The sequence below is a fragment of the Siniperca chuatsi genome, linkage group LG10 (genome assembly GCF_020085105.1).
Source record: "Siniperca chuatsi isolate FFG_IHB_CAS linkage group LG10, ASM2008510v1, whole genome shotgun sequence".
Classification (NCBI taxonomy): Eukaryota; Metazoa; Chordata; class Actinopteri; order Centrarchiformes; family Sinipercidae; genus Siniperca; species Siniperca chuatsi.
In genome coordinates, this window is record NC_058051.1 from 15423249 (window position 1) to 15450829 (window position 27581).

The 27581-nt window shown below is 39.3% G+C and overlaps 2 protein-coding genes and 1 long non-coding RNA gene across 10 annotated transcripts; 1 reads left to right on the forward strand and 2 right to left on the reverse strand.

Moving 5' to 3' along the window:
• Positions 1 to 5876: 5876 nt before the first annotated feature.
• Positions 5877 to 8272, reverse strand: LOC122883531. The gene is made up of 4 exons (XR_006379654.1): positions 8159 to 8272; positions 6765 to 6870; positions 6415 to 6561; positions 5877 to 6184 (listed from the first exon to the last, which is right to left on the reverse strand). It is a non-coding gene; the product is annotated as an uncharacterized LOC122883531 (long non-coding RNA).
• A 108-nt stretch (positions 8273 to 8380) lies between these two features.
• Positions 8381 to 13754, forward strand: lhfpl5b (LHFPL tetraspan subfamily member 5b). 2 transcript variants are annotated; one of them, XM_044212327.1, is made up of 4 exons: positions 8381 to 8445; positions 8638 to 9030; positions 11592 to 11828; positions 13405 to 13754. In XM_044212327.1, exons 2-4 carry the CDS (start codon positions 8700 to 8702, stop codon positions 13413 to 13415), a joined length of 579 nt encoding a protein of 192 aa, XP_044068262.1. In that variant the 5' UTR covers positions 8381 to 8445; positions 8638 to 8699; the 3' UTR covers positions 13416 to 13754. The 2 variants fall into 2 exon arrangements, with proteins under 2 accessions (XP_044068262.1, XP_044068261.1); XM_044212326.1 differs by lacking the exon at positions 8381 to 8445 and having other exon boundaries at positions 8611 to 9030.
• On the reverse strand, positions 13667 to 26800 carry srpk1a (SRSF protein kinase 1a). 7 transcript variants are annotated; one of them, XM_044212317.1, is made up of 17 exons: positions 26682 to 26795; positions 25955 to 26009; positions 22419 to 22546; positions 22010 to 22118; positions 21765 to 21852; positions 21330 to 21417; positions 20723 to 20829; positions 20019 to 20184; positions 19876 to 19901; positions 19515 to 19740; positions 18992 to 19372; positions 18697 to 18797; positions 18249 to 18356; positions 17994 to 18063; positions 16874 to 16966; positions 15418 to 15510; positions 13667 to 15044 (listed from the first exon to the last, which is right to left on the reverse strand). In XM_044212317.1, the coding sequence occupies exons 1-17, from the start codon at positions 26692 to 26694 to the stop codon at positions 14860 to 14862; spliced, it is 2037 nt and encodes a 678-aa protein (XP_044068252.1). In that variant the 5' UTR covers positions 26695 to 26795; the 3' UTR covers positions 13667 to 14859. The 7 variants fall into 7 exon arrangements, with proteins under 7 accessions (XP_044068252.1, XP_044068249.1, XP_044068251.1 ...); XM_044212314.1 differs by lacking the exon at positions 26682 to 26795 and adding an exon at positions 26585 to 26662; XM_044212316.1 differs by lacking the exon at positions 26682 to 26795 and adding an exon at positions 26187 to 26465.
• Between the last annotated feature and the right edge of the window lie 781 nt (positions 26801 to 27581).

Here is a 27581-nt window from a genome sequence, read left to right on the forward strand (position 1 = left end):
ACATCCTTTTAAGGAGTGCTGCAATTCAACTGCCTGTCCATATCAACCATGTGTTGCATGTGTACAAAATATACTATTATACTATACTATATACACCACTGAAAAACCTCTATAGCTTTGATCACAGGTTACATCCAGCAATAAGTGTTCAGTTGTAGGGGGTATTTAGAGTTGCTAAGGCTCTGGAGTGACCAAGAACAACATCTAAAGGTGTTTATTTAGCTCAGCTTGAGACAGACTTGGCCCTCTGTAAATGGGCAAGTTCTACTCCCATGGTTACTGGTCAGTTGTTCCAATTAAGGTTTTGTATATCATATGTTTGTTTTGATGTAATTTCATTGTTTTATCTTGGGGGGGGGGTTTGTTAATCTTTTTATTGGGAATACAGAAAAAATACAGAAGTATAAAATTACAAGTATTTCCCATTTTTCTTATGAAAAGAACATCCCCAGGGGCCTCAAAGAGAGACATAAAATACGGCGTCTTGCCAAAAGAGAGATAAAGGCTAATATGTCTGACAGTGAGGGGCAAATCTTAATATTGATTACTAGAATATTTGCCAACATCGTGAAATAATTACAGCAGAATTTATGTAGTCTTGGGCAAAAGAAAAACATACGACTCAGGTGACAAGAGGAAGGGAGACATCTGTCACATTGGTCTGCAATATTAGGGTAGATTTCAATTAGTCAAAAAAAAAAAACTGTGTAACACCTTGAATTGTATAAGCCCCCCCCCGGCCCATCTTTGTAGAGGTCTCTAAAAAGCTTAATGCCTCGACTCTGCCACAACACATAAGTCACATCAGTGAGTGATGGAGGGGAATAGGTGACCCTTCACTAAAGGCATCAGGGTGAAGGCTGACAAACTCAAAATGACATCTGAATTGAAATCAAATCCTAAGGGTAGACAGCACCACATGGCTACTTATAAAGCTGGAGAGATTGATTGGTAGGGAGGAGGTGAGTAGGGCCATTGGGGAAGATGAGGAACATGATTGAACCTCCAACCTACACCATAACGACCCTGGTGATTGAAGCCAATAAGTCAATATATGACTATGTGCTGACCAATAGTAGAGCAGAAAATTAGGTAAGGCAAGTGAATTTAAATTTTTGCAATAATGATTTCCTTACCCTGGGTGCTTACCCACCCAATTAAAAAGTGGTAATGATTTGGTCTATAGATTTGAAAAAATGTTCTGGCAAAAACAGAGGGATACACTGAAACAAAAAGAGAAATCTAGGCAAGACATTTTTACCGCATTTATTCTACCTATCAATGATAAAGGCAAGGAGTTCCACCTCTGAAAGTCAACCTTGTACGGAGCACTCTAAAGGTCACGGTGAGAATTTTGTAATATTTTGTTTTCTCTCGCAATATGTTTTGTGTTCTCTCACAATACTTTTCTTCTTCCATTCCTTCTGAGCCATGTGTCTATTTTTGTGCTGCTCCCAGCGAAACGCAACAGAATATACGCTCATAAAGTAACCTTCAATGCTGAAACAGGTTTTGGTAGAAGGCCTGTTGCTATAAGTGTGGAGCAATAATTGACGTTCCTTATACATACAGCTCCCACACCCAAAGTTTGATAATGTTCTATCTGATAACTTCTTTGCAATGGACATCATATAAGGTGAGGTGTCAATAAACAATGCAAAAATGCATTAACATGAGAATCTCCACACAACCTTCCATTACAAATAGACATATGGCTCAGAAGGAATGGAAGAAGAAAAGTATTGCAAGGTAACACAAAACATATTGCGAGGGAACGCAAAAGTAGTCCTCAAATAAATTCTCACCATGACCTTTAGGGGATTCCGTAGCCTTGACCTGGGTGACCAAGGGAAAGAAATTAGCAGAATAGAGAGAAGGTAAAGTACGGGTCACGTTGATCCCTAGATATTTAAACCCTTTAAACCCTGCTGAACTGAGTTTGAGAGGGATATCGGATTGTTTAAGTAACAATGGCGATGAATTTATGGGATAGCATTCACTCACAGGAAGATTCACTTAATAACCTGAGAAAGAGCCAAATTTATTCTGGCATGGACAAGATTGCAGAAATGTTAGTCAGTGGATCTGATACATATAGAAGCAGGTCATCTGTATAAAACAACATTTCAATTCGACACAGGTTGATTAGGCTTTAGCCAAAATTTTGACACCCATATTTAGCAAATATAGAGGTCTATGAGAGGCACAAGATGTGGGGTCCTTGCCCTTTTTCAAGAGCAGGGTTATGGATGACTGAGTTAGGATCCAGGGAAGTGAACCACGTTCTAGGGACTCGTTGTACAATGAAATAAGAAGAGGAGCTAGTTCATTCAAATTCATTCAGAATTTCAAACTCAGAGAATCCATCTGAGCCATGTGCTTTATTGCTTTGCATGGCTTTAATATAGAGTATAATTTTGTAGCAACAGGGGGGCGTCAAGCCCATTAGCAGTGACAAGGTCAACAGTAGGGGCCTCAAGACTCTGTAACCATGCAGGTAGAATCCTTAATTTGAGGAATTCAATCAAGAGGAAGCCTGTTGTTTCAGTTGATGGGCTAATAGTCTGCTCACCATAATAATTACTGTGAGTGTGTAGCATCCGTTGTTGTAATAAGGCCGAAGTCTGCCTGCAAATAGCAATAAAGTTGTCAAATGAGGATGAAATAAAGGCATTGAATGCATCACCAGACAATAGCAGGGGATTAAACCTCCAGGGTGATGAAAAGCAGGGCCGGTCCAAAAATGTAATGTTTATACTAAGGGGAGCATGAGCCGAAATCGCGATCGAGTGATATTCAGAGAAGGTCACTTTAAAGATAAGAGAATGGTGAAAGAAATATGACGTGTACATGTGAAAAAAAGGACAATGCCTGAAATAATCAAGTATCTGCCATTTTTATCAGCTATAATCTTAGTGGCGGAAAACTGAACTCTGCTATTAACCAAAATTGCTACCCTGCTAGAAAAACATCACCCACCCATGGTCAACTCAGTCTGATTTGATCTCTATCACATAAATGGGTTTCCTGTAGGAATGCTACTGTATATCAGCCTTTTAACGTTTAAGATGAGAAAATATGTTTGACTGTTTAACCAGACTGTTCATACCTTTGTATCAGGTTCTGATTTAACCTGATACAAGATCCAGTGTCTGAATTTTGTAAATTAGGGTTGGTCATCTAAGCTGTCACTTGAATAGGAAATAAAAGAAAGGAAAAGCAAGCCTGAATCGCCCCATATCAGAATCAGAATCCGAAATACTTTATTGATCCCCGAAGGGAAACTCTTTACACAAGTTACTCAAGTTTGGAAGAAAAAGAAAAGTTAAAAGTAAGGAAAAAGTAAGACGACGAGCCAGAGCTACGGCAACAGGCCGCATGCAGGCTGGCACATGCGCACTTTTTTGGGAAGGAAGGGAAGTAAAAAGGTGGGATAGTGAGGAGAAAAAAGTTAGAGACATAACCCAACCCCAACAGCCTGCCCAAACCCTCCCCCCACTGGTCAATCAACTTGCCCTGCATAAACTTGTACTGGCCCTAGGCCATCGGTTATGTCGGACCCTGGCCCTCTTCTAAATCCCCTCTGATAAGCATCTTCGTTATAACGTTACATTGTTTGAGGGAACTATATCATTAGGTAACTGGATGCAGCCGTCACTAACGCTAACATAGCTCCTCAGGGATTGAAGCTGTTATTTGTCTAATTTTGACAATCTAACCAGTGACAACACATTAGTTAAGATTGTAAGGACTATGGCTGCCAATAGTTGTTTTTGATTTTGTTTAAATATGCAGAATTTTTATGGGTTATTGTTGTTCGGACGATTAAGCTAAGATAGCTAATATGTGCTATCATCAGTGTCCATTTTCTCCACGCTAACTGGCAACTATACCACATGATACCAACGTCATTATACTATTGGCTCACAAACCTTGTTAGAAGTAGGAACCAAACGTCAGACATCTCACACAGAGATAAACAAAACATTTATTTGCGACTCGTCAAAAATTTTTAAATGATTCATTCACAATCATAATATATTCTATTTAGGAAAAGTTTTATTCTGCACCTTTCTGAAAGCTCTGTGGATGTTTTTGTTTTTTAAAATATTCATCTACATAAAAATGTTATCAATAAAACCTTTAAGTAGGATCTGAGTACTTTTTCCACCATCACAGTTACATTAAAGATTTATACAACATGTGAGAATAGCCTACGTCTTCCCATCGTCTGCCCATCTATTCAATACATCCTTGAGGCGAGCAATCCACATTTCTTCCACTGTGTATTTATCCGTCACTTTATTTGTGTTCTGCCATCTGTCGTTTGCAGAGAGCCGGGTGAAAAATGTTCACTTACTTCACTTTTCTCTTGCTTGCCTCTCTAGCTTGTGAATTTGCTACACAGGAAGGCAGATCGTTTTAACAGCTTCTCTGAACTGCAGTGAAGGCACAGGAAGCATTGAACAAACCTGACTCCTCAAGTTATAAGAATGACAAGGCAGAAGAGCTCAGCTATCAGGTTTGCTTTAAATTCACTTATCTGAGGTAAAGAATCCAAATGAATACTCAACTCTTTAAGTCCTTTAAGTGTAAATAGGTCGGTGGCTCTTGGCTCTCATATAGTATGTGTAGGTAGTAGATCTTGAGCTTGTACATGATGCAACAATTAAAAGGTGTTTCATTCTAATATCATTTCATTATTTCTCGTTCACTTTCAAGACAGGTAATTACCATAAAACAAAGACATTGTTTGGGTGTCCTGGTGGCTCAGGGGTCTAAGACAATGGCCATGTGATTGCAACATCCCTGGTTCAAGTACAGCTGTTACACTTTGATGCATGTCATCCCCTCTCTTTTTCCCTTCATTTCTTGTCACATCATACTTTTTTACTATTTAATAAGGCAAAAAATGTCCTAAAGCACACATAACGGCATAACCTTTACGTGTCTGAGCAGACTTTCAGAAGACAGGAATTTGGGTTGATTTTCTGCCAGTTTTCTGTCAGCTGGCTGCAGACAGAAAATTCCCATTTGGGCAAAAGAATAGCGCCTCAATGGGGTGACAGCTAGGATGAATTCCCAACCACGCTAAGCAGCTGTCTTTGAGCCCCCAGGGGTGCCAAATGCCTCAGATTCACTGTTTGTCAGTTGGTTTGTGGTAATCTAATTGTGCCTCCTTTGTTATCTGGGGGCTCTTATACAAGAACCAAAATGTAGCTTTGTAAAATTCTTTATTATTTCAGGTCATATTTTGTTTCAGTTGTTGTGCTGGTAGGTCTCCGGTGCTGTAGCCAAAATATAATTATGATGACGTGTTTATTCTACTGTTTGACAGTGGTGGAGTGGTCGAGGTGGAGCTAGTTTGTGCTGGGTAGTTTAATCTTTAACAATGCATCATATTTTATACACTCATATGTTTTGTGTGTAAAACCTTCATTTGAAAGTAACTAACTACAGCTGTCAAATAAATGTACAATATTTTCCTCTGAATTGTTGTGAAGTAGAAGTATAAAGTGGAATGAAATGGAAATGCTCAAGTACAAGTACCTCAAATCTGTACATAAGTACAGTACTTGAGTAAACAGTGCAAGGAAAGGGGTCCATTTCAAAAACTTTATTTCCAGTATATATATTTTCAGGGGTTCACAAATTTTAAATTATTTAAGTACTCTATTCAAATAAGCTAAAATTCAGTAAGCTCAATTCAGATCAAAATTCAAGTCAAGTCAAGAAATCTGGTTGCACAAATTGAATTGGTCAAATTCAGACACTAAAATTCAAGATATAATATTCAGATCTGAACATCTTGGACACCAAAGATAAGCAATTTAAGTTATTGAAAATTTGAAATTGACTGTTTTAAAGAGGGAAATTCAGACCACATCAATTCAGATAGAGTTAAATACTTTGATGCTATAAATTAAGTGCCAAATTTCAACATTCAGTAGTGATTACATTTCACAATTATCTGCTTCCATATGGTGGCTGCTGATTGGGGAAGAGTCCAGTCCAGTCTGTTTCACATGGTGTAGCATCAACTTTAATTTTGTCTAAAATTTGCTGGATTGCTTTGTGGCACAAAGAAACATTTGTTTTAAAAAAACATAAAGAAAGATCTCTTCTGCTCTCTTCAGTATATAAAAAGAGCTCAAAAGTTATGGAGTGACAGACGGTGGAATGCCTGAAAAGCCAATGCAAATAATGTTTCATTCCCCTCAGTAAAGTGAAAGAGAAATTAAACTTTAATTTATATCAATATTTAATCAAAATCATCATATAAAATCAAAGCTGTGAGCGTTCTTTAGTTTGTAATAAGGTGAGAAAATGGTAACACAGTTAAACACCTTTATCCTTCTGCTAATGTCAGATCCTGTCGGTGAAAAAAAGGTCGTAAAACGTTTTACCACCCACCTTGTGTTAACATCTGCAATGTATCCAGCCCATCAACCCTTAAGATAGACTTCACATTTCATCTTCATTTGGGAGCTATAACACAGCAGCACTGCTCTGGGTCAAAAGCAGACGGTCATGGATTCATCTGTTAATTCACAACCAGACCTGAATGCAACATAAGTGGTTTTTGGATTTCACTCATTCCCTCATATCACTACAGGCTTTCATTATTTTGACTTTAAAACTAGCCTGGAACAAATTTTTCATGTCAGAAAACAAACAAAAAAAAGACAAATAAAGAGGTTTATTCTCCTAAAAGTGTAAGGTATGTCTGTATTTGTGTGTGCATGAAGCCTTGATGTACTGACCGTCTTCAACCATTTTTTCTCACCAAGGTGCTTGTACCACATCTCCTCTTCAAGGCATCACTGAAGAAATAGCAGGCTTGATGATATCAGTCAGACTCTTCAGAGGCTGTCACATGTGTGAGGGATTACACCTAATTAGAGCAGCACTCAAAAGCAGCACCCCCACATTTTTCCTCCACAGACTTTTGTTTGAGTTTGATTAGTCTTTTTATCTGTGACGTCTCCTCTCCATCTCTCTCATTCTCTCTCTTGTTTCCCTCTCTGTTACCCCCCACCGGCAGCTAATTGTCCCTCCTGAGCTGCAGAGAGCCATCAGAGATCCCCTGGGGGACAACTGCTCATCCCTGAACAATTTTCTCTACACATTGTCTCTGGCACAGTGTCATGTAGGAGGCCCTCAAGCTCCTTCTTATGAACACTGACTGGAGGGTGAAGGGTATAGATGTTGGCATGCTCTGTCCAGCAGCCCCTGTCAGCCCCGAGCCATAGTTGTCATCCCAAAGTGAATATGGCACATAAAGAAAACATGTGCATGGAGTGAAACCATATGTGTTGCTGTGATTTAAAGGAAACCGTTAGTGTTGACTGATAAATTAGAAAGTGGGACTGCAGCAAATGAGATTCACAGTTTTTGCCCAAAATTTAATTCTGGTGTTGAATATAGTCACTTATGAGCTCACAGAGTGGCTATTAAAATGGGGGGAAAAAACAGTCTCCTGAACAGCAGTGACTGAGAGAGAGCAGAAAAAGCTGGACTCGCCAGTGTTAAATTGATCTCTGTTTTGGCATCCCAGACCAGCTGGTTTTGGCAAACACAAGTGTGCTGTGTGATTTGAAGCTGCCCACAAGTGTAGTGTTTTTTTCACATCTGCCCCATTTCTAAGTCACTAGTCACTGTTGTTCAGCGCACTGTGATGCAGCTCAGCTCCCAACACCAACAATCAAAAGCCATCTATCCATGTGAGTTTTTTATTTTTTTTTTATTTATCAAAATAAAATCCTCATTGTGTTCCTGTCACTGGCAGTACGCTTTCAGATAAGCAGCAGTCCAATAAGCAGACTCAGCTGGAACAATACTGAATATGATATCAGCCAACCTTTATTTTAAGCTTCCAGTGTATCAGCCATAAAACTCAGCAAACTGCCAGGTAGAAGCAATATCTATGGGTTTATATAAGCTCACTAAATATCACATTATGACATTTAAAAATATTAATGAAGAGGGGTTTGTACTAAATTAAAACAACAAAACTATGCAGTAAAGCTTCAGTGTGAATATAAAAATAACCCCTAAACATTTTAGATTCTAAATAAATGCATATTTAAACCCCCCAGTTGTGTTTACTGCATATTATAATAGTAGTAGTCTTCAAAAGAAATGCTGTTATTCTTACCTTTCCAAAATGAATTGAGGAGCTACAATACTTAATGAAGGAGAGATTTAGGAGACTCAGTAAATTGCAGATCTGCAACCCATCCCAATAACAGTAAATAAAGTATTTAGTTACTCTCCGCCACTGTAGTAAAACCTGTGTTGTTTTAGTTTGTGATCCCACATTGTCAGACAGCTGTCAATCTCTGACGTCAGAGCAACGTCATTAATTAGAGAGGAGAGGGTGCTGTCCAGGGTGCTGAATCCTGAGCCAGGTCTTTCAATGCAAAGCAGCCACGGTCCCAACAGGTGTGTTTGTGTGTGTGTGTGCGCGCGCGTGTGTGTTGTGGCGTTTAAAGACTCAGGACATATGGATGGAGTAAAAAAACCTATTCGAAAAATGTTCACAGATTTACTGAAGACAGAGATAATTTAAGAAAAGTTCCGACACAAACTTTTTTCTTTCTTTCTTTCGGCTCGCTAACATGGATCTGCTCCCAGCCCAGGAGGCTGCTAAAATCTACCACACGAACTATGTGAGAAACTCCCGAGCCATCGGCGTCATGTGGGCCGTGTTCACCATCTGCTTCGTGATCATCACCGTGGTGGTCTTCATCCAGCCCTACTGGATCGGGGACAGCGTCAACACCCCGCAGGCCGGGTACTTCGGCCTCTTTCACTACTGCATCGGCAATGCGCTCACCTCGGAGCTCATCTGCAAGGGCAGCGTGCTGGACTTCAGCTCCATCCCTTCACCGGCCTTCAGGACCGCCATGTTCTTCGTGGGCACCTCCATGCTGCTGGTTGTAGGCACTATGGTGTGCTTTAGCTTGTTCTTCTTCTGCAACACCGGGAACGTCTACAGGATCTGTGCGTGGATGCAGTTGGCCTCAGGTGAGGAGGAGTGTGGTTCTTCAGTGGTGGAAGGTACATTTACTCCAGTACGCCTACTGTACCTCTGTACCATTTTGAAGTACTTGTACTTTACTCGAGCACTTCCATTTTATGTTATTTTATACTTCTACTCCACTACATCTCAGAGGCTGACATCATGTTTTAATCCATTACATTTATTTGACAGTTACTAGTTACTGTTCAGATTAAGATGTTACAAAAAATATGTGACCAATGTATAAAATATGATGCATAGTTATTGATTAAGGCACCCAACATCTTATAAAGTTGTTCAAAATAGCTTAATCAGCTACATTAAAATGCTGCTCACATGTTAGTAAGTAATAATAATATAATGTATATAATAATATGATTTTCATACTAATGAAATGGTCCATCCTGCATAATGAGTACTTTTACTTTTGATAATTAAAGTACATTTTGCTAATAATACTTACTGAATGCAGAACTTTTACTTGTGATGGAGTATTTTTACATTGGGGCATTACTACTTCTAAGTAAGGAAACTGATAACTTCTTTGAGGGTAAAAAAAAAATAAAAATCAGTAGCCAAAGACATCATTTTGTATTATTTACATTTTGGTCACACTTTATTTTGTAGTCCAGAACTGATACTAAACTTACAACTGAGTGAAGAGAATAATTCCAATTATTTACTATGAGGTTGGATATCAACTTCCATTACACCAATCCCTACAATATCATCAGATTATTGATATTGAGGCATTGTGTGAAAAAAGACTGGTAATTAATTTTGTAACTTATGTCACCAAAATGTCTACTGGGTTTAAGATGAAGTCCATTCATTTTATGAGTTAAGGTTAAAATCTTGGCCAAGGTCAAAGGTCACAATCCATGGAAAAACATTAAGTAGGCAAGTGACTCCACCACTTATTCTACTTTTTAAAACCTTATAGTATCAGCATCAAATTATCCAAATAAAGACGATTTTTGTTTTTTTTACATTTGGTTATGGAAGCACACGTTCCACAAAACCTTTCAAATCTTTACCAAAAAGCAGCACATGAATATCAAAACTCTGAAATGCAGCAGTGGGTCTGAAGTGAGACCCTCACTCTAAATTGAGTGTGAGGCGATAAACTCATCGTGCCATGAGCCGCCTTCTCACCTCTCTGGTTTCAGGCGTGGTGTGAGTTTGTACTTGATGTGTTGTTCTCCACTGTGGAAGCCAATAAAGGGATCCAGTTTCAGCCCAGACTCTGACACCTCTGATGGTGGATTGGTTACATGTAACAAGATCAGGTGTTGCTGTGTTGTTAACTGATCTAAACGTGCATCTGAAACATACCTGGGCCAAGGAAACTAGCCATATGATAAAAGCTTATACTAGTGGTGGAAGAAGTACTCAGATCCTTTACCTAAGTAGAAATACAAATACAACAATGTCAAAACACTGGATAACAAGTAAAAGTCCTGCATTTAAGTAAAAGTACACAAGTATTATCAACAAATATACGTAAAGTATCAAAAATAAAAGTACTCTGCAGTAAAATGTCCCCTGTGACTAATACATTATCATATATAACATTATTAAAATTTTAATACTGATGCAACAATGTGTAAGCAGCATTTTTCTGTTGTAGCAGGTTGAGGTGCAACTAGTTTTAACTATTTTAGATTGTCAGGTAATTTTGTCCAATGGTTTCCAACCTTGGTCACAAGATAAATCTCAGAGGTCATATGATGATTAATGGGAGGCAAAAAAAGGGGAAACAAAGTTCTGTGACATATATTTGTGCTCATTTTTTGGGGAATTTTCTGAAATCTTTGCATTTTTGTAAAAAAAAAAAAAAAATGTTTTACCTCTTTGGGCCTTGAAAAGTTATTTAAATGAAACCATCTGAGAAGTTTTGAGAAACGTCTTTTTGATTGTACTGCTAACAACTCATAGACATCTGAGATGTGACAAAGGGCCCCCAACCAGACACTATGTTTTCATAAGGGGTCACAAGCCAAATGATTGGGAACCACTAGTCTAATCTTTTTATTTTATCTGTAAAGTAACTAGTAACTATATCTTTAAAGTAAATGTAGTGGAGTAAAAGAACAATATTTGCCTCTGAAATGTAGTGGAGAATAAAGCAAGATAAAATGGAATTTCTCAAGTAGTTAAAGTACAAGTACCTCAAAATGTACTTGAATAGATCTACTTAGTTACTTTCCACCAGTGTATATAATAACCCTGCTATTCCTTGAAATGCACATAGCTGTACAATTCTGATTTTAATCCAGGTTTGTGAAGTACTTATGGCAAAAACCCAGAGGAAACTTTACCAGATGAAGAGCATTTAACATTTAAGAACTTTCATAACAGTACATCATGCAAACAGCACCACTGAGCATCCTTTGCCCTGCTGCACCATAAATGAATTAAACCTTTGGCACTTTATGGGGGTACATCAGGCCTTATCTTGCACTGGGGGCTCAGAAGAACCTCCCTAATAATTATTTATCAAAGTAAGAGCACACAAGGGATAATTATTGCAAGGCTCCACCATTTCAGTGTCCCTCCCCCGCAGCTGCGTTGATGGTGATGGGCTGCATGATCTACCCAGACGGCTGGGACTCTCCGGAGGTGAAGAGGATGTGTGGCCAGAGCACGGACAAGTACAGCCTGGGGAACTGCACGGTGCGCTGGGCCTACATCTTGGCCATCATCAGCATCCTGGATGCCCTCCTCCTGGCATTTCTGTCCTTCACCCTCGGCAACCGGCAGGACAAGCTGCTGCCGGATGACTTTGAGTTGGAGGGAGCAGGTAAGGGTTCGTGCAAATAGGTGAAGGTTGTGGGGATAGACCAAAGTAGGGACGTAAGCATCTCTGCTCTTGAGCTTGGTATTGGGAGTCTGAATGCTGGTTGTAGGCCTTTTTCACAGCAGACATTTTGACTTGTCACACAGTAGGAAAAGCACAGGTGTTACTAATAACATTAACAATGGCTCTGTTCTATTCAAATGTCCCAGTATGGCAATGTGACAGGACAGGACCCTGAAACTGAAGCAGCTCAATGGAATTCAGCTATCATTCATTTTATTATTCACACCAGTGCTTATAATGTCACATGTCAAAATATGATTTTAAGTGATTTTTATTCTTCAACTACTTTCAGATCTTAAACTACAGCTGGAATTTAAACAGCTCACAGTGCACACACTTGAAGTGTCTTCAGCGCTTCCATTTCAAGTGAGATTTCTGCAGTCATGTTTTACTCCTCTACTGACATTTACGTGTCTTGCAGCCCAATTTATTACAGACACTATGACTGACATTTTAACTCTTTTCAGTACTTAGTCAGCACTTACACTTTCAGCAACTCCATTTGAGCTATTTTAACTTCTTTGTATTTCGACTGCCATTTGAACTATGACTTCAACTGTTTCAGCATTTCAACTATGTCAAATGTTCAACTGCAAAATTTCAGCAACGAGCACACGTACGTTTTCCTCCGAAAAGTTAGGGTTTTTTAATTTTAATATTTGTACCTGTGCTTTTCCTACTCTGACAAGTCACAATGTCTGCTGTGAAAAAGGTTTTTCACAAATAGTGTCAAAGGTTTGAGAATTATTAAACATTATTTATCTTGGAAACAGCAATTGACATAACAATCTCACCTCAAGGTCCATTTAATGTCTGTTTCTGAGCTTTCAGTCATATTATATAATCTTCATAAGCAAATAGAGTTTGCCCAGTTGTAGTTGAAATTGTAGTATACAAATTATAATTTTTTTCCTGAGCATTTAAGTACTTTCCTAATTTGATTACTTTCTGGATTTTCCTATCGTCTAATTGTAAACTGAGAGAGAATACATCGACTATATTTTTTGCACTTATTTATACTCGCTCATAGCTCAGGTGAAAATGTTACTGTTGAGCTCTTCATATTGATTTTTAAGTTGATAAGTTGATTTTTATCCTACAGCATCGTACTATGTTGTTTTTATTATCATGCAGCCTTTTTTGCATAACCAGTTAGTTGTAGTGGAAGTTTTATATGTATGCTGTTGCAGAATTAAATGATTTAAGAATGGGAACTACTGACTCTTTTGTACAGATTATTTTAATTCAGTGGTTTATTTACATCATATACATGATTTCATACATCTGTTTACCCCAGCGGCTATAAATATGATGTTTTGCTTTTTCCTGAAAGCTCAGAAGAAGGCATACTGTTGCAAAAACGTCAGCTCATGGAATTAAGTCTAAACTGCATATCCAGCATTTAAGTTATTGAACTAGTTTTTTCCCTAACATTAGTTTGAGTGTCTACTAGTATTATGGAGTTGGTTTAGTAGCCAGCAAAGGCTCAGTGTCTGAAATTTTTCCTCTTTTACAGAAAACCCCTGATGAACACGGACCTTCAGAACCAGTAATGCAGACGTACTTTGATGGCAATGAAATGTAGTTTACATCAAACTGTTCACCTGACTTGCTTTGTTTTATAATGTATTCTGCTGTTTTCATAGTTGTATTGACTTATGGTTAATTGAAATTTGGCAGCCCTTTACTGCTTCGCAAGAACTGCAGTTTTAATTCTGTACTTCATGTCAAACACAGAGAAAAATGTTAAACTCAGAGGAGAAAGCTTGACACAGTCATTTTGTGTTGTATGGACATCTGTTTTATTGTATGGTGTGTTGTACAGTTTTGTAAATTGACAGCTCACATAAAGTCTATGTTCTTGAATTGCACACTGATGTAAATTTGTTTTCACCTAGGCCTCAACAGATATGTTACTTTGATATGATCAATTTGGGACACCATTACATAACATCAGATCTCACCATTTCTATGGTAAAAACAGTGACATTATTGAACAGTTGGCCATACATACATACAACTGATCTCGAACACATCTTCCATACGCTTTATTAAAACACAGCTACCCAGCTAAATAATTTTAGCTAAGATATAAGATTTGTTAAAAACTGTACATAACTGTAATATACATAAAGGCAAACTCTTTGGTACAGATATATACAGTTTCACTTTTTTTCCTTTAAATTGGGCTTCTTAACATGTTGTCCTGTTGAAACCTTTAAAACACAATATTCCTGAATTGTAATAGGTGTATGAGAATACCAGCCTCCCATGAGAATTTAAGATCTCATTTATTATGTTTAACTAACCACACTAAATACCAGGTGACAACAGATTTGTTATGGCTAAATAATATGACCTACGTTATCAGACAGTGGAGTGTCTGTCTGGAGAAATACTATTACCACAGTCAGTGTAAATGTCAGCCCAGTGTGCAACTTCCTAAGCCTACTTTACAATTACAAAATATATACCTTACATATGTAATATAAGATAAAATAATTCATTAAAAAAAACAACACAGCACTAATGAAAATGTACGAGAAAAGAAGTGATAGTGAGTCCTTTTTCAAGGGGACAAAAATGACCAATAAAGGCTACATATCCTTGATTTGTTTGGGTTTTAGTGCAGGAGTGTAACAAACAAGGATGAGTCGCTAGCAGTACAATAACGGGTTTGCTTAGTTGGGTGGGTGAATGGAGCACAGCAGTTGGAGCCAACATGACCACAAAGCCACAAAGTAATATAATCCACTGGATTCCTGACATCATCACGCCGAGAGAAGAACCAACAAATACAAAGCAAACATACACAGAAGCATTAGTTCAAGAACAAGAACATAAGAAATCCAAAACAACGAAACAAAAAGAGAAATAAATATTCATCTGATATGCCCAAACTGGAAAGTGATCTGTTGCAGTCTCTGGAGAAGGTGGGAGGGAAGGGAGGTGCAATGGCTGGATGTCTCCACTAGAGGGAGAGCCAGGGGTGGCGCAAGCACTCTGCGGCAGTGGCTCTCTTCTCTGGGATCAGCTCCAGCATGGGAAGCAGGAAGTCAGCGAAGCACTCTGCTTCCTCACGGGGCCACTCGTACTTGTCAATCAGCACCTCCAGCAGGCCCCACGGCTTCAGCTTGGTGATGTGTTTCAAATCACCTGCAGAAAACCGCAGTCAGTCAGACAGCGCTGTTTCAGAGAGCCATGCAGGAATAGGGTACAACAATTTCCCAAGTGTAAATTCACTACAATCAGTAGTAGTAGTTAAGTCTGTGAAAACATGTTCAAATATCTAGATGTGACATACATTCAATATTTTACTTCATTAACTGTCAATGAATTTCCAAAACAAGTAATTCTTTTGAATTGTAGTATCTAATGTTGGAAATGTTTTAACAATAAAAGTGAAAAAATATATTTTTTAATTTTTTCTACACGTGTGAAAATAGATATGACTTTATTATAAGCGGCGCTAGGGCATGATCTTGACGACAGGAGAAAACCTTCTCTAATTTTAACACTGATGCTTTACCTTTCTTGGTGAAAAAATCCTTGGAATATTTGCCGGTCATTATGAGTTTACGTGGGACACTCCCCAGCAGCTCAATGATCAGCGCTATATGGTCTACAACAGCAGACGATTGCAAGAGGAGAGGAGAAGACAGACAAGACAAACAACAGATTCATCAGACAGTGTCCCAGTCAAAGGCCCACTCTGGGTGTGTGGGTGGAGGGCTGAGGAAGAGAGGGGTCAGGCTGACGGCACACACACTTGGGCCAGATTGTTGCAGAGGTTGGGGTGCACAGACCTACAGTTAGAAATCAGGTAATAAAACATGGCCACCAGACTCAACAGATTCAGTTTTGCCATTGCATTCAATCAGACATTGAATGGGATACTAACAAAATTCCCATATTGCCGATGACAAATTCATACTAAAACTAGGGTGGAGTATGAAGACGATCAGTAAATGTTCTTCCTGGGATTTGTAATCAGCCTTCTTCTGTTCATATATTTAAATCTCAAAGCAAAAACTTTCAGTTGCTCATTAAGTTATCACAGTGTTTTATTACATTTCACTACCTGCAACTAAAAAGGTATCAAATTTATCTTAAACTCACTGATCTTTGGCGTATGAATATATTCAACTCAAAAGTATTTATCATGTCTGTACGCCTGCTGTTTATACCTGTTGAAGCTATTTATACAACAGCTTCATCCTCATTTTCACAGAAACATTCTTGGGTGTAAACAGAGCTCTTGACACTTTAACCGCTTCACTATATCAACACATTTTAGTGCACTAAAGCATTACAAAGGTTCAAGACTCTAGGATTCAGGTTCAGGACCCCAAACAGGCATCTGCCCTGCAGAAGTGCTCATGAACATGACACTGAATGCCTACCAGCTCCAGAGGCGCCATCTGAAGCACAAAGGTTCTCAAGCTATTTCAGGCCAGAGATCCCTTAATGGATGAGATATTTTTCCAAGGCTCTTTCATAACTATCTTATACACTTCTGTAATTAAGAGAAACACTGTAACAAAGATCAACATTTTATCAGGTTGCTTTTTCTGTGATTTTATAATTCTATTAACTTAAATGCATTTTAAGGAAATAGTTAAAATCGGACCACTGCTGTGGCTGACCTTACACTCTTGACTCCCCTGTGGAGGAAAAAAGTAATGAGAATTTCCCCTACAGGGATCAATACAGTATCAAGTGTCCAGCCAAGTCCTCTGGCTACAGCTAAGGAGGAGCTGAATGTACCTCTGCCAGGCAATCTTTGGCAGAACTACTGACACTTGAATCAATGTCAGATGACACTGTTCAAAGTAACATTTATTTATTGGTCTGTATTAATTTTTTGCCCACTGGCCTGCACACACCAACAACTTTTGTAGATCTGAATGTGCTGACAGGAACCTTCCCCCTTCATCTCCCATCCACCATTCCCAGAGCGAGCCAAAGGCAGAGGGGTAGCATACCTCTCTTGGTGAAGTATTCCTGTGAGTATTTCCCACTCAGAGCATAGTGACGAGGGATTTTACCAAGCAACTCAATCATGAGAGCAAGATGGTCTGGAAATGAGGCACATCCGAGGAGGAGAGGGAAGACAGAAGGTCAGAGGGTAACAGTTTGGAGAGAGGAGGAGATGGTAAATGAGAGAGGGGATAGGAGAGAGAGATGGCAAACGGTCATGTGGAACAATGAATTAGAAACAATGGATGATGACAGCCTCGTATGACAAGAAGCACATGTATGGGAGGACTATATTATTTTTTTCATATCAAAAGCTATAACAAACATTTGAACACATGTGGGCCATTCATTTTCATACAGGAAAACAAAGCATGAAGCTGATTCTGATACATGAGTGATTAGTAAAAAAAATCCAATAAAAAGGACAGTCACACGACAGAGAAAGCTGTGGAAGAACATTAAGCAATAACCTCATAAGTTCATGTACTATAGGTGAAAAGGCCGATTCACAGCTGCAGGGCATGCGCCAATAAACTGAAGGTTGACGCTTAGCACATACCTGACATGCTGCAGCAGAATCAAGTCAGTACAGAAGCTCAACCTCAAGCTAAGTGGCAAGCCAACATTAATGAAAAGAAAGCATATGGAAGAAACCAAGGAAATGTGGAGAGTGAGTGAGGAGGAAATGACGAAAAGATGAGCAAGGAAGTGAGAGATGGCCCCGTCTCCAGTGCGGCAAAAATGTGGTTTGAGGTGTTAGAGAGGAAATAAACACAGGAATGTTGGTACTCATCATCACATGATTCACTTCTATGTTTCTTCTAAATTTGTGCAAATTTGCACAATAAGTTGGAGTGAAGGCCACAACTTGCCATGCTTACTGTGAAACTCATTAGATGTGTGGATATTTTAAATAATTCGTAATGGCAAGAAAATATCAATAAAGGCCAATTTAATAAGAAAAACATGAAGCTTTTCACAATAGCAATAACCAGTGCTAAATGTCTCTTACCATTGAAGCATACATTTCAAAAACACTACTAAATATAGCACTTAAGATTAATGCTGTGCAGTTATAACTGGATACAACAAAGAATGGACAGGAAGAAGAAGTCCCAGCAATACCTTCATCCCTGGAATAATCTTCCCCAGAATGTGGTTCAAACAAGTAGTCCCCTGTGGCAAGCTCAAAAGCCTGAGGAGACAACACAACCATCATAAGCACAGGAAAAAACACTGTATGAGGGGACATATTTACTCTCTCCCAACACTTGCTACACTTTTATAACGCTTTGAGATCTTTTCAAGGTACACTGCACCATGACTTTTTTCTTAGGTTTTGATAGAGTGCGATAGTTAATTGTCAGAGTAGTCTCTCACCATGCAAGCTGTGCTCCATATATCAGCCGGTGTGCTGTATCCAGAACCAATGAGTACCTCTAAGGACCGGTACTGCCGTGTCTGGATGTCTTCTGTAAAGTGCTTGTGCTGAGAGAGAGATAGAGGAGAAAAGACAAATCCTAAAAAACAAGATTCCATAACATGCAAGTAACAGAGCCTACAGCATGGGTCCAGTTATGACGGGAGAATTATAGTCAAAAATTATAAATGTGTGTGGACTCTGCAGAAGATTAGAGGACTAGGAAAGCTGTAAATCGACTTTATCTACCATTCCATCTCAAAATCTAGATCAATACAACAAATTCAACAAAGAGCTGGAAGATTAAAATATTTCTATTTCGGTAGCTAGATGACACTGGATATGTCCCTAGCTAAAAGGCGTCATCCCTAATCAGGCAATCCCTCAGGTCATTAGTAGACTACTCACCACCCAGCAGGCATTTCCCAAGTCTGCAATCTTGACCTTGATCTGGTCTGCATTGAGTGGCTCAAGGGGGTTAACAAGGAGGGATCCTGCTGTTAGCTTGCCTACATCAGAGCAGACAGAGAGAGAGAGAGATAAGGATGGACTAAATATCAAATAAAAGAAGAGCCTAACGACCAGTATTTCAAAGTTCACATGGCTGAGCCTTTATTAAACTTCCAAAGAAGCCCAGCCACAGCAAACAGATACCGAAAAACCTCTTTGCAGTTAGTAGATATACTGATTTTAGCTGACTGACCGTTTCTCAGACTTTCCTGGGTTGTAAATTGACAGTCAGGCCCGTCCTCTTGCAAAATGCTTCGCTCCAGCTCTCTTTCCTCTAGCCCAGCAGGAAGGTGTCTCTCAGTTACTCCACTGCTGTGAGCACCCCTGTCTTCAGTCTGAGTGTCCAGCTCCTTGAGATCTGCAGAGTCCACACCGTTGCACATGGGGTGAACAGGGGACTCCTTGCGTTTCTCCTCCTGACTGGCACATTTCTCTGTGGGCTCTGCGTTGCCATTGTGTTGGTCTTCGTCCCTCCACTGGGACTGCCTCTGGTCCAGCGCCACATGGCCATTACAGTTCACCTCTAACAGCCCTTCTTGCCCCACTCTTATGAGATCTGCATTCACACTGCTCTCTGAAAGTATCAGGAAAAGACAGATGACAATTCTTTTCAAAAGATTCATATCATTTTATTACTGTCTTACAACCATGACAGAACTTTAGCCAATGGCAAAAACAATTTAAGAAGCATTACTCCAGTGATGTTGGCTTCTTACCCTCTGTTTCCTCATTTCCAAGCTCTAGAAGGGACACCTGTCTGAGAGGAGAGCAGGCCCATCCCTTTGGAGACTGTGGGTCTTCATCTTCATCCTCTTCCTCCTCTCGTGTCTCTGTGGTCTTTTCCATCTCCTCCAGGTCCATGATGCACTTTTCCAGCAGCTCCGCCTGACGCTTCTGCTTCTTTTTTAACTTCTTCTTCTTGTTCTTGGACATTTTTACTGTCTGTCAGGGATGAACATAAGAAATAAAATAGCTCTCATGGATAGTTGCATATTCGTGGGACTGCTTTGTGTGTTATATTGAAAAATGTGGGAGGCTGATGTCCTATGCAAAAAGTAAGTAATAAAAGGGTTGTACCTGTTTTGGAGCAGGTGCTGTGCTTACTGAAAAGAGAATATCATATGAGTACAAACTGTTACCAAGCTGTGCTCATGAATGTACATGTGAACGTGTGTGTGTGTGTGTGTGTGTGTGTGTGTGTGTGTGTGTGTGTGTCATACTTGCTGAACCAGAGGGGGGAGGCGCCCCAGCCCTCTGCCACTCTGTGGCTTCAGCTGCAAGCTTCCGGACATAAGGCTCATCAACACTCATCAGGATATTCTCCGGCTTGATGTCTGTGTGGATGATCTCACACTTTGTGTGCAGGTAGTCCAGGCCTTGGAGTACCTGGAAAATGAATAAATAGAGAATGATCGACTGAATGTAAAAGTTTGACTGTAAATTTGAACTGAACTGAAATAAACAGTTTTTAATATTTCAATATCCTTTTCTCTATGTCTCTTTTGGTTTTCCACACGGTTAAAATATACAGAATAAAAGGCTGATACGCATGTGTCTCATAGGAACACAAATCTAGATAATGAGCAAACTAAGCATAAATAAAGAGTAATACTTAGTACTTATAAAATCTGTCCTTTGCAATATATTGCTGAATCAGTTATTTGTTCCATCATGACAAAGGCCCCCTTAAGTGAAAAAATGCACCACAATTTTTATCTCACTCCATCTGTTATGTTAAGAAGCTTGTTTTACTTGCTAACTGTTTATATGTTCAATTATCACAGAATGCTCAGCCCTGACTGGTTTCCACCTGTCAAACAGCCTGGAGGCTACCTGGCTCTTGTAAACTAGTAGAAGCTTCAACTGAACCTTCATTACGAGCCTCCAGCATACAAAAGGCGTGACACTGTGGGTCTTGTGTTACCTGTCTTACGATGCTCTTCACACACGGCAGGGGCAGCCCTTGGTAATTGGACTTTATTATCCACTTTAATAAGTGATGTCCCAACACCTCAAACACCATGCAGACATCTGAAGATCATAGCAGTTAAGATATTAACAATGCAATACAAGTAAAGCCAAACTGAAAACTCATTAGAAGAAAACTATTTACTAAAACAATTTGAGGCCCTGTGGTCAAGTCACCTGCACGAGGAGTAGCATTATTTCTACTGAAAAAAGGGCCGGTCATAGGAGTGCAAACACTACAGTGTTGTTAGGGAGTCTCATATTACAGCTCCAGCAATCCGTGTGGCATTCAGGGGATCTTACTAAGCCAACGTTTGTGATAGGTGGAGATCTGTTTGGGACACACAAGGTTCCATTTAGTACGCCCGTCACCTGTTGTTTACTTTGCATACTGCTCTCCAGCTAAATTTGAAACCAGGGGAAAGATTGATCCTTTCCTTGACAAAGTATTTTTCTAAGAATTAACAGGCTTTAGACTTTCCAGTCGGAAGGATTTAAACAGATCAAACCTGAGTCATAAAAAAGACGAGGAAGCATTAGCGATATTTGGCTGTAAAGGATACGAGTTCCATTAACACCAGAGATCTTGAAGTCGTCTAGCAGCTGGACCACCATCTCCCGGTTGGGATCATTGGGGTCTGAGTTTCTTACCTGGGGACAAAGAAAAGGAACAACACAATTGAAACAATCAGGATTTACACTTACTAATGTTAGACTGAACCAATACATTGGCATACGTGTCTCTTTATCTGTAGTCATGTAATACTGCTTGAACGCACATGCCTTACGTGCTGAATGTTGTAACACAGTGTGTGAAGTCAAACACTATGTAAAGTCTGTAATGGCTTGCACTGTAAGCAAGGTCCTGTTGTTCTTGTGCTATATGTGTTGTTATCAACTGTGATCGATGTGTCTGCATTGACGTCATTACTGTGCTTCCTGATGTATGGGATTCCAACTCACAAAACCTACTGTGTGCAACTAACTCAGCTACTTACAGATCTGAGAAGTTTGATCTCATCCACTGCCGTCTCCGTGTAGTGCTCCGCACTCTTCACCACCTTCATTGCAACAAACCTCTTCACCCTGCAACCACAGAGCAAGTAACGTTCACTAACAGGAAGCACCGTACAATGTCCTACCACAACAGTGTCACAGTCAGCTGCTACTGAATCTGTATCAAACTTCAGGCCTCAAAAACAAAACAGTGCAGTAAGAATATGCAGTAAAGATTTTCTCGTACTGGATGTCCCAAGCGAGCCAAACGGTGGAGAAGTGTCCCCAGCCCAGTTTCCGGATGACATGGTATTTTCCGTTGTAAAGGTCTCCTACTTTCACATGGTGGTAGCCACCTAGATGAGAAGAAAATGCATGCTGACTAGACAGATCAACAAACAATGAATAGACAGTCTGCCAGCGCATTTACATGCACTGTAATAATTGATTGCAACCTAACTAAGGCAATACAATACAAAACACCTTAACTGGGTTACCTTAGTTAAATTAGGACAATAAATTGGCAAACCTCATTTACTGGGGAAGTTTATTTACTGCAAGTCATACAAACACTTTAATCAAATGTTTCAATTTGGTTGTTCACAATACCTGGGTTATAGTCTGCACATAAACATACTAAGCAAGTCAGGAGTCACCTTTGCAGTAGTCATTCGGGTCCTCCTGCTCCTCATCATCAGAGCCAAGAATCTCCTCAGGTTCCTCGGGTTCCTGAGGCGAGGCTTCTAGCTGGGGCTGCTGTCGACTTCTGGGATTGGCTGGCTGCCTGGACAAGCACACCAACCATCATAGACTTTATTAGGAACAAAGTCCCTGACATCTTTCATCCTCGAGTACAGAGGTCCTTTTTAGTATTAACTTTAACAGCACCTCTTACCAACAACCCGTCTTAATAATTGAAATGCAATCCTTGATGTCTCCAAAAGAAAGCATTGTAAGTGTCTGTCCTGGTCAAACCAATTGAATTTAAGCTAAACTTTTAATTTAAATTAATGTTAAACACCATTCAGAATGTTCTATAATTTGAATGACTTTGAACTACATTAGCTCAGACAAATAGTGGGGATGTCCAGAGCCAGTCTGCAAATTTGTTGTTAAAATCAATCAAGCCCATTTTTAAATTGAGCTGTATCTGCTATAAAACAAATAAACGCAAACAAATGACAGAAACTTCAAGTGAGCGATGCAAGCGAATACACCATGGGGTTTTAAAAACATTTTTCAGGTGGACCATAACATAATAAATTGCTGCTGATGATTGAAAACTGCATTTGAAGTTCTATATTTTGTTCATGCTGGCAATGAAGAGAAGGTGTCAAAATCTTGTCAAAACTTTCCTGCCACAACAGATCCACATTGACACTCCTTCTTCTACAGATACCACACAATACAAAATATAGGAAACATTTAAAGAAATCTGTGCTGCACGCTATATTTTCTCAATACACAGCTATTCAGCTGATATGTCTGAGTAAGAATGGCTTTACTAATTTTAACACAGTCCTATTTTAGGTTAAGTGTGCACTGGTCAGCTGTATTATTTAAGAAAATATAAAACACTACTGAATCAGGACTTGGTAGATACCAAGTGGCAAGCCTCTGCGGTTGAAAAATGAAGCCAAGGCGGAAGTGCCAAAAACTGCAGTTCCTTGAATGGCCAATGAGGGGGGAGGGGGGTGAATTTTTATATAACTATTATTATTATTAAGGCTTGAAGTTATGCATAATTAAGGATGTGGCCACTTTGAGTGAGAGGTTGGTGCCATCACAGGTGGCTGGTTGCAGCAACCAGGCTTGCCTCAGCTCCACCCACGCTCCACGTCTTTGCCCATTTTTGGATTAGCTCAGAGCCGGCGGAGTCAGGCACTGCCAAGATGGCGCCGGTCGGCGCCACCACACTGAGCTTCACACTGGCTCTTCGGAAACCTATGGGTGACGTCACGGAGACTAGATCCATATTTTACAGAGTCTATGGTAGATATAATAAATTACTATGATCAGGGTCAAGAAATCTGCAGCTGCATTAAAGAAGAAAGCAATATATGGACCATGATTAAGAAAGAGTTTGGGTACAAGCCTGTGTGTCACTGGTGTCCTGCAATTACAAAGCTCAATCATTTTGTCATAATGTCAGGTTGTCAGATGGAAGAGACAAAGTACATCTAGTATAATTCGTAGAACACTGAACAAAAATTAAGATGTTAAGAAAGAGTATTAAGAATTTGGCCTACGGTTTTGTAGACAACTTTAGAAAAATGCACTCAAATATTAGTATTTAATGCACTACAAGTCTAGAACCTAAAAAAGACTGACAGGTAAGTATTGGTACACAATTAATGTTTTGGCATATGAAGAAAGGGCATGTATGAAAATCTTTGCATATTAAAATATTTAGATATTTTTAATCTGTAGTTTGGTGTGGTATTTTGACCGTGATTGCAGCTAAAAATGCATCACTGAACAACAGGATGGCCTATGGAAAGTGTACATTGGAATATATAATGCCCGTCATAAGGGGATATATCTGCTTTATAAGGGGAATGTACCTCAACATTTTAATGATATTAATATAATTTGAGTATTCATTAATTTAGTCATACAAATCTTTAAATGTGAAATTAAAATATAGCAGTTCCGGCATTTCAACCAAGCACAATAGGGCATTTTTGACAGTCAATGTGTAGGATTGAAAATGGATCAGGCTTTACAGCTCAGGACATTTCTAATCACAAAACAACATATTCAGTCATTATACAGTTCTAAAAATCACATTGGCATGTGAGCACTCTGTCTGTGTATATATGTGCAACATCCTATAATCTGTGTTTGCCAACAGTTCAGTTGCTAATATTAACTTGAAAGCCAAACAGCCTGATGTTACTTCCTCCACAGAGGAGATTAAGGCTGCTCATCACCATGGAAGCCAAGAAAGCCGAGATCACATTCAAATAAATTCATAAACTGGTCTGGAGTGTCTCACAAATGGGCTGCTGGTTTCCACATAATCTGCAACCTACTTATTCATGCCTGATACGGTTATTTGAAGCAGAGAGGTTTTACCACATGTTTGTGCACCAATGACAGAACAAACAGCTGCAATTACTGAATTATCTTTACTGAATTTTCCAATGATGTTTTTACCATTTGAAACGCATTCGCTACTCTTTCATTACTGCAGTGTGCTCTTCACTTTGGGTGTGAAGGTAACTGTGTGTCTAGTACTCAAGTTCTTCTGATGTACGTTTTTTCCTGAAAGGCTTACATTAAACTGATGTTCATCCTGACAACTGAATCAGAGCTATAGCTCCAACACTCTACTGTGTCCTCAACATGACTGAGAGTGTAATGGCTCTTCTATACATGTGGTGCTCAGCATGCAAGGATTACTGTGGCATGCAACGGTACTGTTTTAAGTTATATTTAGTTCCTTAGTATCATATGAATCGTATGTCTAATGGACATGCAGCCACGAAGATAACACTGTCAGGAGAGAGTATCTGCAATAGTGCTGTTTTCACCTAAACAGCATGTTTCGGTGGGCTGATGTGGGCTTCTTCATTCTCTGGTTTTAAATATAGCACAGGTGGTTATGCAACACTCCGGAGGATGCCACTGATGGCATGATTAGTAGATTGTTAGGTACACCAAAACAATCAGTATTGGAGATCAACGCTTGAATGGTCTATTTTGAGCCCTAAATGTTGTATTATCTTAATGCAATCATTCATAAACTATTTTGATAGTTAGGCATAGATAGGGCAAAGCCTTTGGGTAGTTTATTTCAGGCACTGCATACTGCACATTCTATACAGATAGCTTACATCTTATCAAAATAACTGTCCAAATGAATAATGGTACTGCTCTTACTTGAACCCACCATGCAAAAATGGAAAGCTATGGAAACTAACCCAGAGTGTTCAATCTCATGAGTCTTTTGAGATATGTCAGTCTTTCACTACTTCATCTTTGGATCATGCACAGACCAAAATAAAGTATGAGTGCAAGCATGCAGTCAAGGACCTTGTGTCAGTTTCACAGCTAAACCATGCACAGACGGCACGTGTGTCAATCTGCAACAAACAACCAACTCTGAGTACAACTGACAAACTGCATGCTTGAAGGTTCCATGTACAACATGAAGAGACAATAAGCTTGAACTGAGGTAAAAACTCACTTTTTGATGGTCTTCTTTGCTTTCGCCCTCTTCTTCCTCGCCTGGAGTGCTAGAACTGTCAAAAAAAAGACATCAGTGACCAATTATTTTGCCATTGTCTGGTTGCCGATTGTTGTCTAGCTGACACTCAGGACAAAAAAAGGTTGACACTGTCTGAGGTAAACGATACAACTAACACCCTACAGCTCAGAAACTTGGTCATTATGCACTGTATTGTCATATTTGCAACTACCAATATCTAGATCACAATTGCAGTGCATCTGTCGGTCTGCCAGTCACCCGGTTTGATATTGGAAGCCATCTAACGTTAACTTACACCACTAAGCTACCCATCTAGGTAACCGTTCTTCTAAAAGACTAACGATAGTATGCAATGAAATAATTTCAGACACTTGGGTGGCTAGCTGGTCGGTTAATACAGTAACAGCTGGTTAATGTTGTCGGTGTTTTAGTTGTGTGTAAAATATAAAGAGCTAGAACGCTATACGAAGCTAGTTAATCCAGACATGTCCCATTGAAGCTAAAGCTAATGTCTAGAGAGCTAACGTAGCTCGCTCCAGCTCAACAGTGCGTGACAGACGCGTTCAATTAAACCCCCATCTGAATGTATGCAGCTCGGCTAAACTTTACATTTGTAACTGCGGAGGAACATCAACTGCAGTGTCAACACACACACAACGGCTAACATTACTCATACAGCATACGGCGTGTCGGTGTAAAGATTTACCTTTTCTCTCCATGTTGGCTGGATTCGTAGCCTAGCCGTTAGCTACAACACCAGTGATCGAATGTTCCACGCATGCGCACTGGTTCGTTTTGCTTAAGGGGAGCTTCCCGAGTGATGTCCACCTGAGCATCAAACCATTTTTTAAAATGATTTTTTACTATATTTAAGCTGCAGGGAACATACAGTTAACAGCCTTACAAATAAGTATTTTATGTGGTAGTAGTGATGGGATTTCCAACTCATTTTTTAACCTTTTATTTACTTTTACTGTATGACAAGGGTTGTAATGATTGTAGTGCCTGGTGGAAGGTGAGGTGATTTAATGGTTTGTCCCCACATAACACAAAAGAACAACTAGATAAAATAATTCTGGGGGTAAGTATATGTGGCCTGTATTCAATTTTAATACTTCCAAAGACAAAATTAAATTTGTTTCACAAATAAGCTGTCAAAAGGTTATACAAAAAAATCCAGATTAGAGACTGAAATTGACAGTGGTGTGTACAGAAGGGGGTAGGCAAGGGCCAATTCTCTAAACACAACATTGCCACCATTAGCATTTGCAGGGTCAAGGGATTCTTGAGGCCGATATCAATACATATTTAAAATTTTAAATATCTGATAATGATATATTGTCCAATATTCTTTTTTTCTGACATATTTGTATTAACATGTTTGGCAAGCATCCCTTAAATTGGGTTAATAAAAAGTTGTGACCAAAATATGTACTGAGATGGACATTTTACAAACTTGTCACAAACTGTAATTTTTAAATTACCATAAAAATATAACTTTGGCCTTTCTGCACTGTAATTTCTTGTTACTTTTTAGCCAACATATGTGTTGAAACAATATATCTGTTTTAAGTTAATATTACCTGATAATGTCAAGGCTCTGGTC

Bases quoted from the DNA above. Each gene is read 5' to 3' on its own strand.
- srpk1a (XM_044212314.1), bottom strand. From the start codon at position 26,642: ATGTTAGCCGTTGTGTGTGTGTTGACACTGCAGTTGATGTTCCTCCGC. The intron at 20,830-21,329 runs GTATCCTTTACA...TATGATCTTCAG, and splicing joins CTCTGGTGTTAATGGAACTC to ATGTCTGCATGGTGTTTGAG. The intron at 20,185-20,722 runs GTAACACAAGAC...TTCATTTTCCAG, and splicing joins TGAAGAGCATCGTAAGACAG to GTACTCCAAGGCCTGGACTA.
- lhfpl5b (XM_044212326.1), top strand. From the start codon at position 8,622: ATGGATCTGCTCCCAGCCCAGGAGGCTGCTAAAATCTACCACACGAAC. The intron at 9,031-11,591 runs GTGAGGAGGAGT...CCTCCCCCGCAG, and splicing joins GTGGATGCAGTTGGCCTCAG to CTGCGTTGATGGTGATGGGC.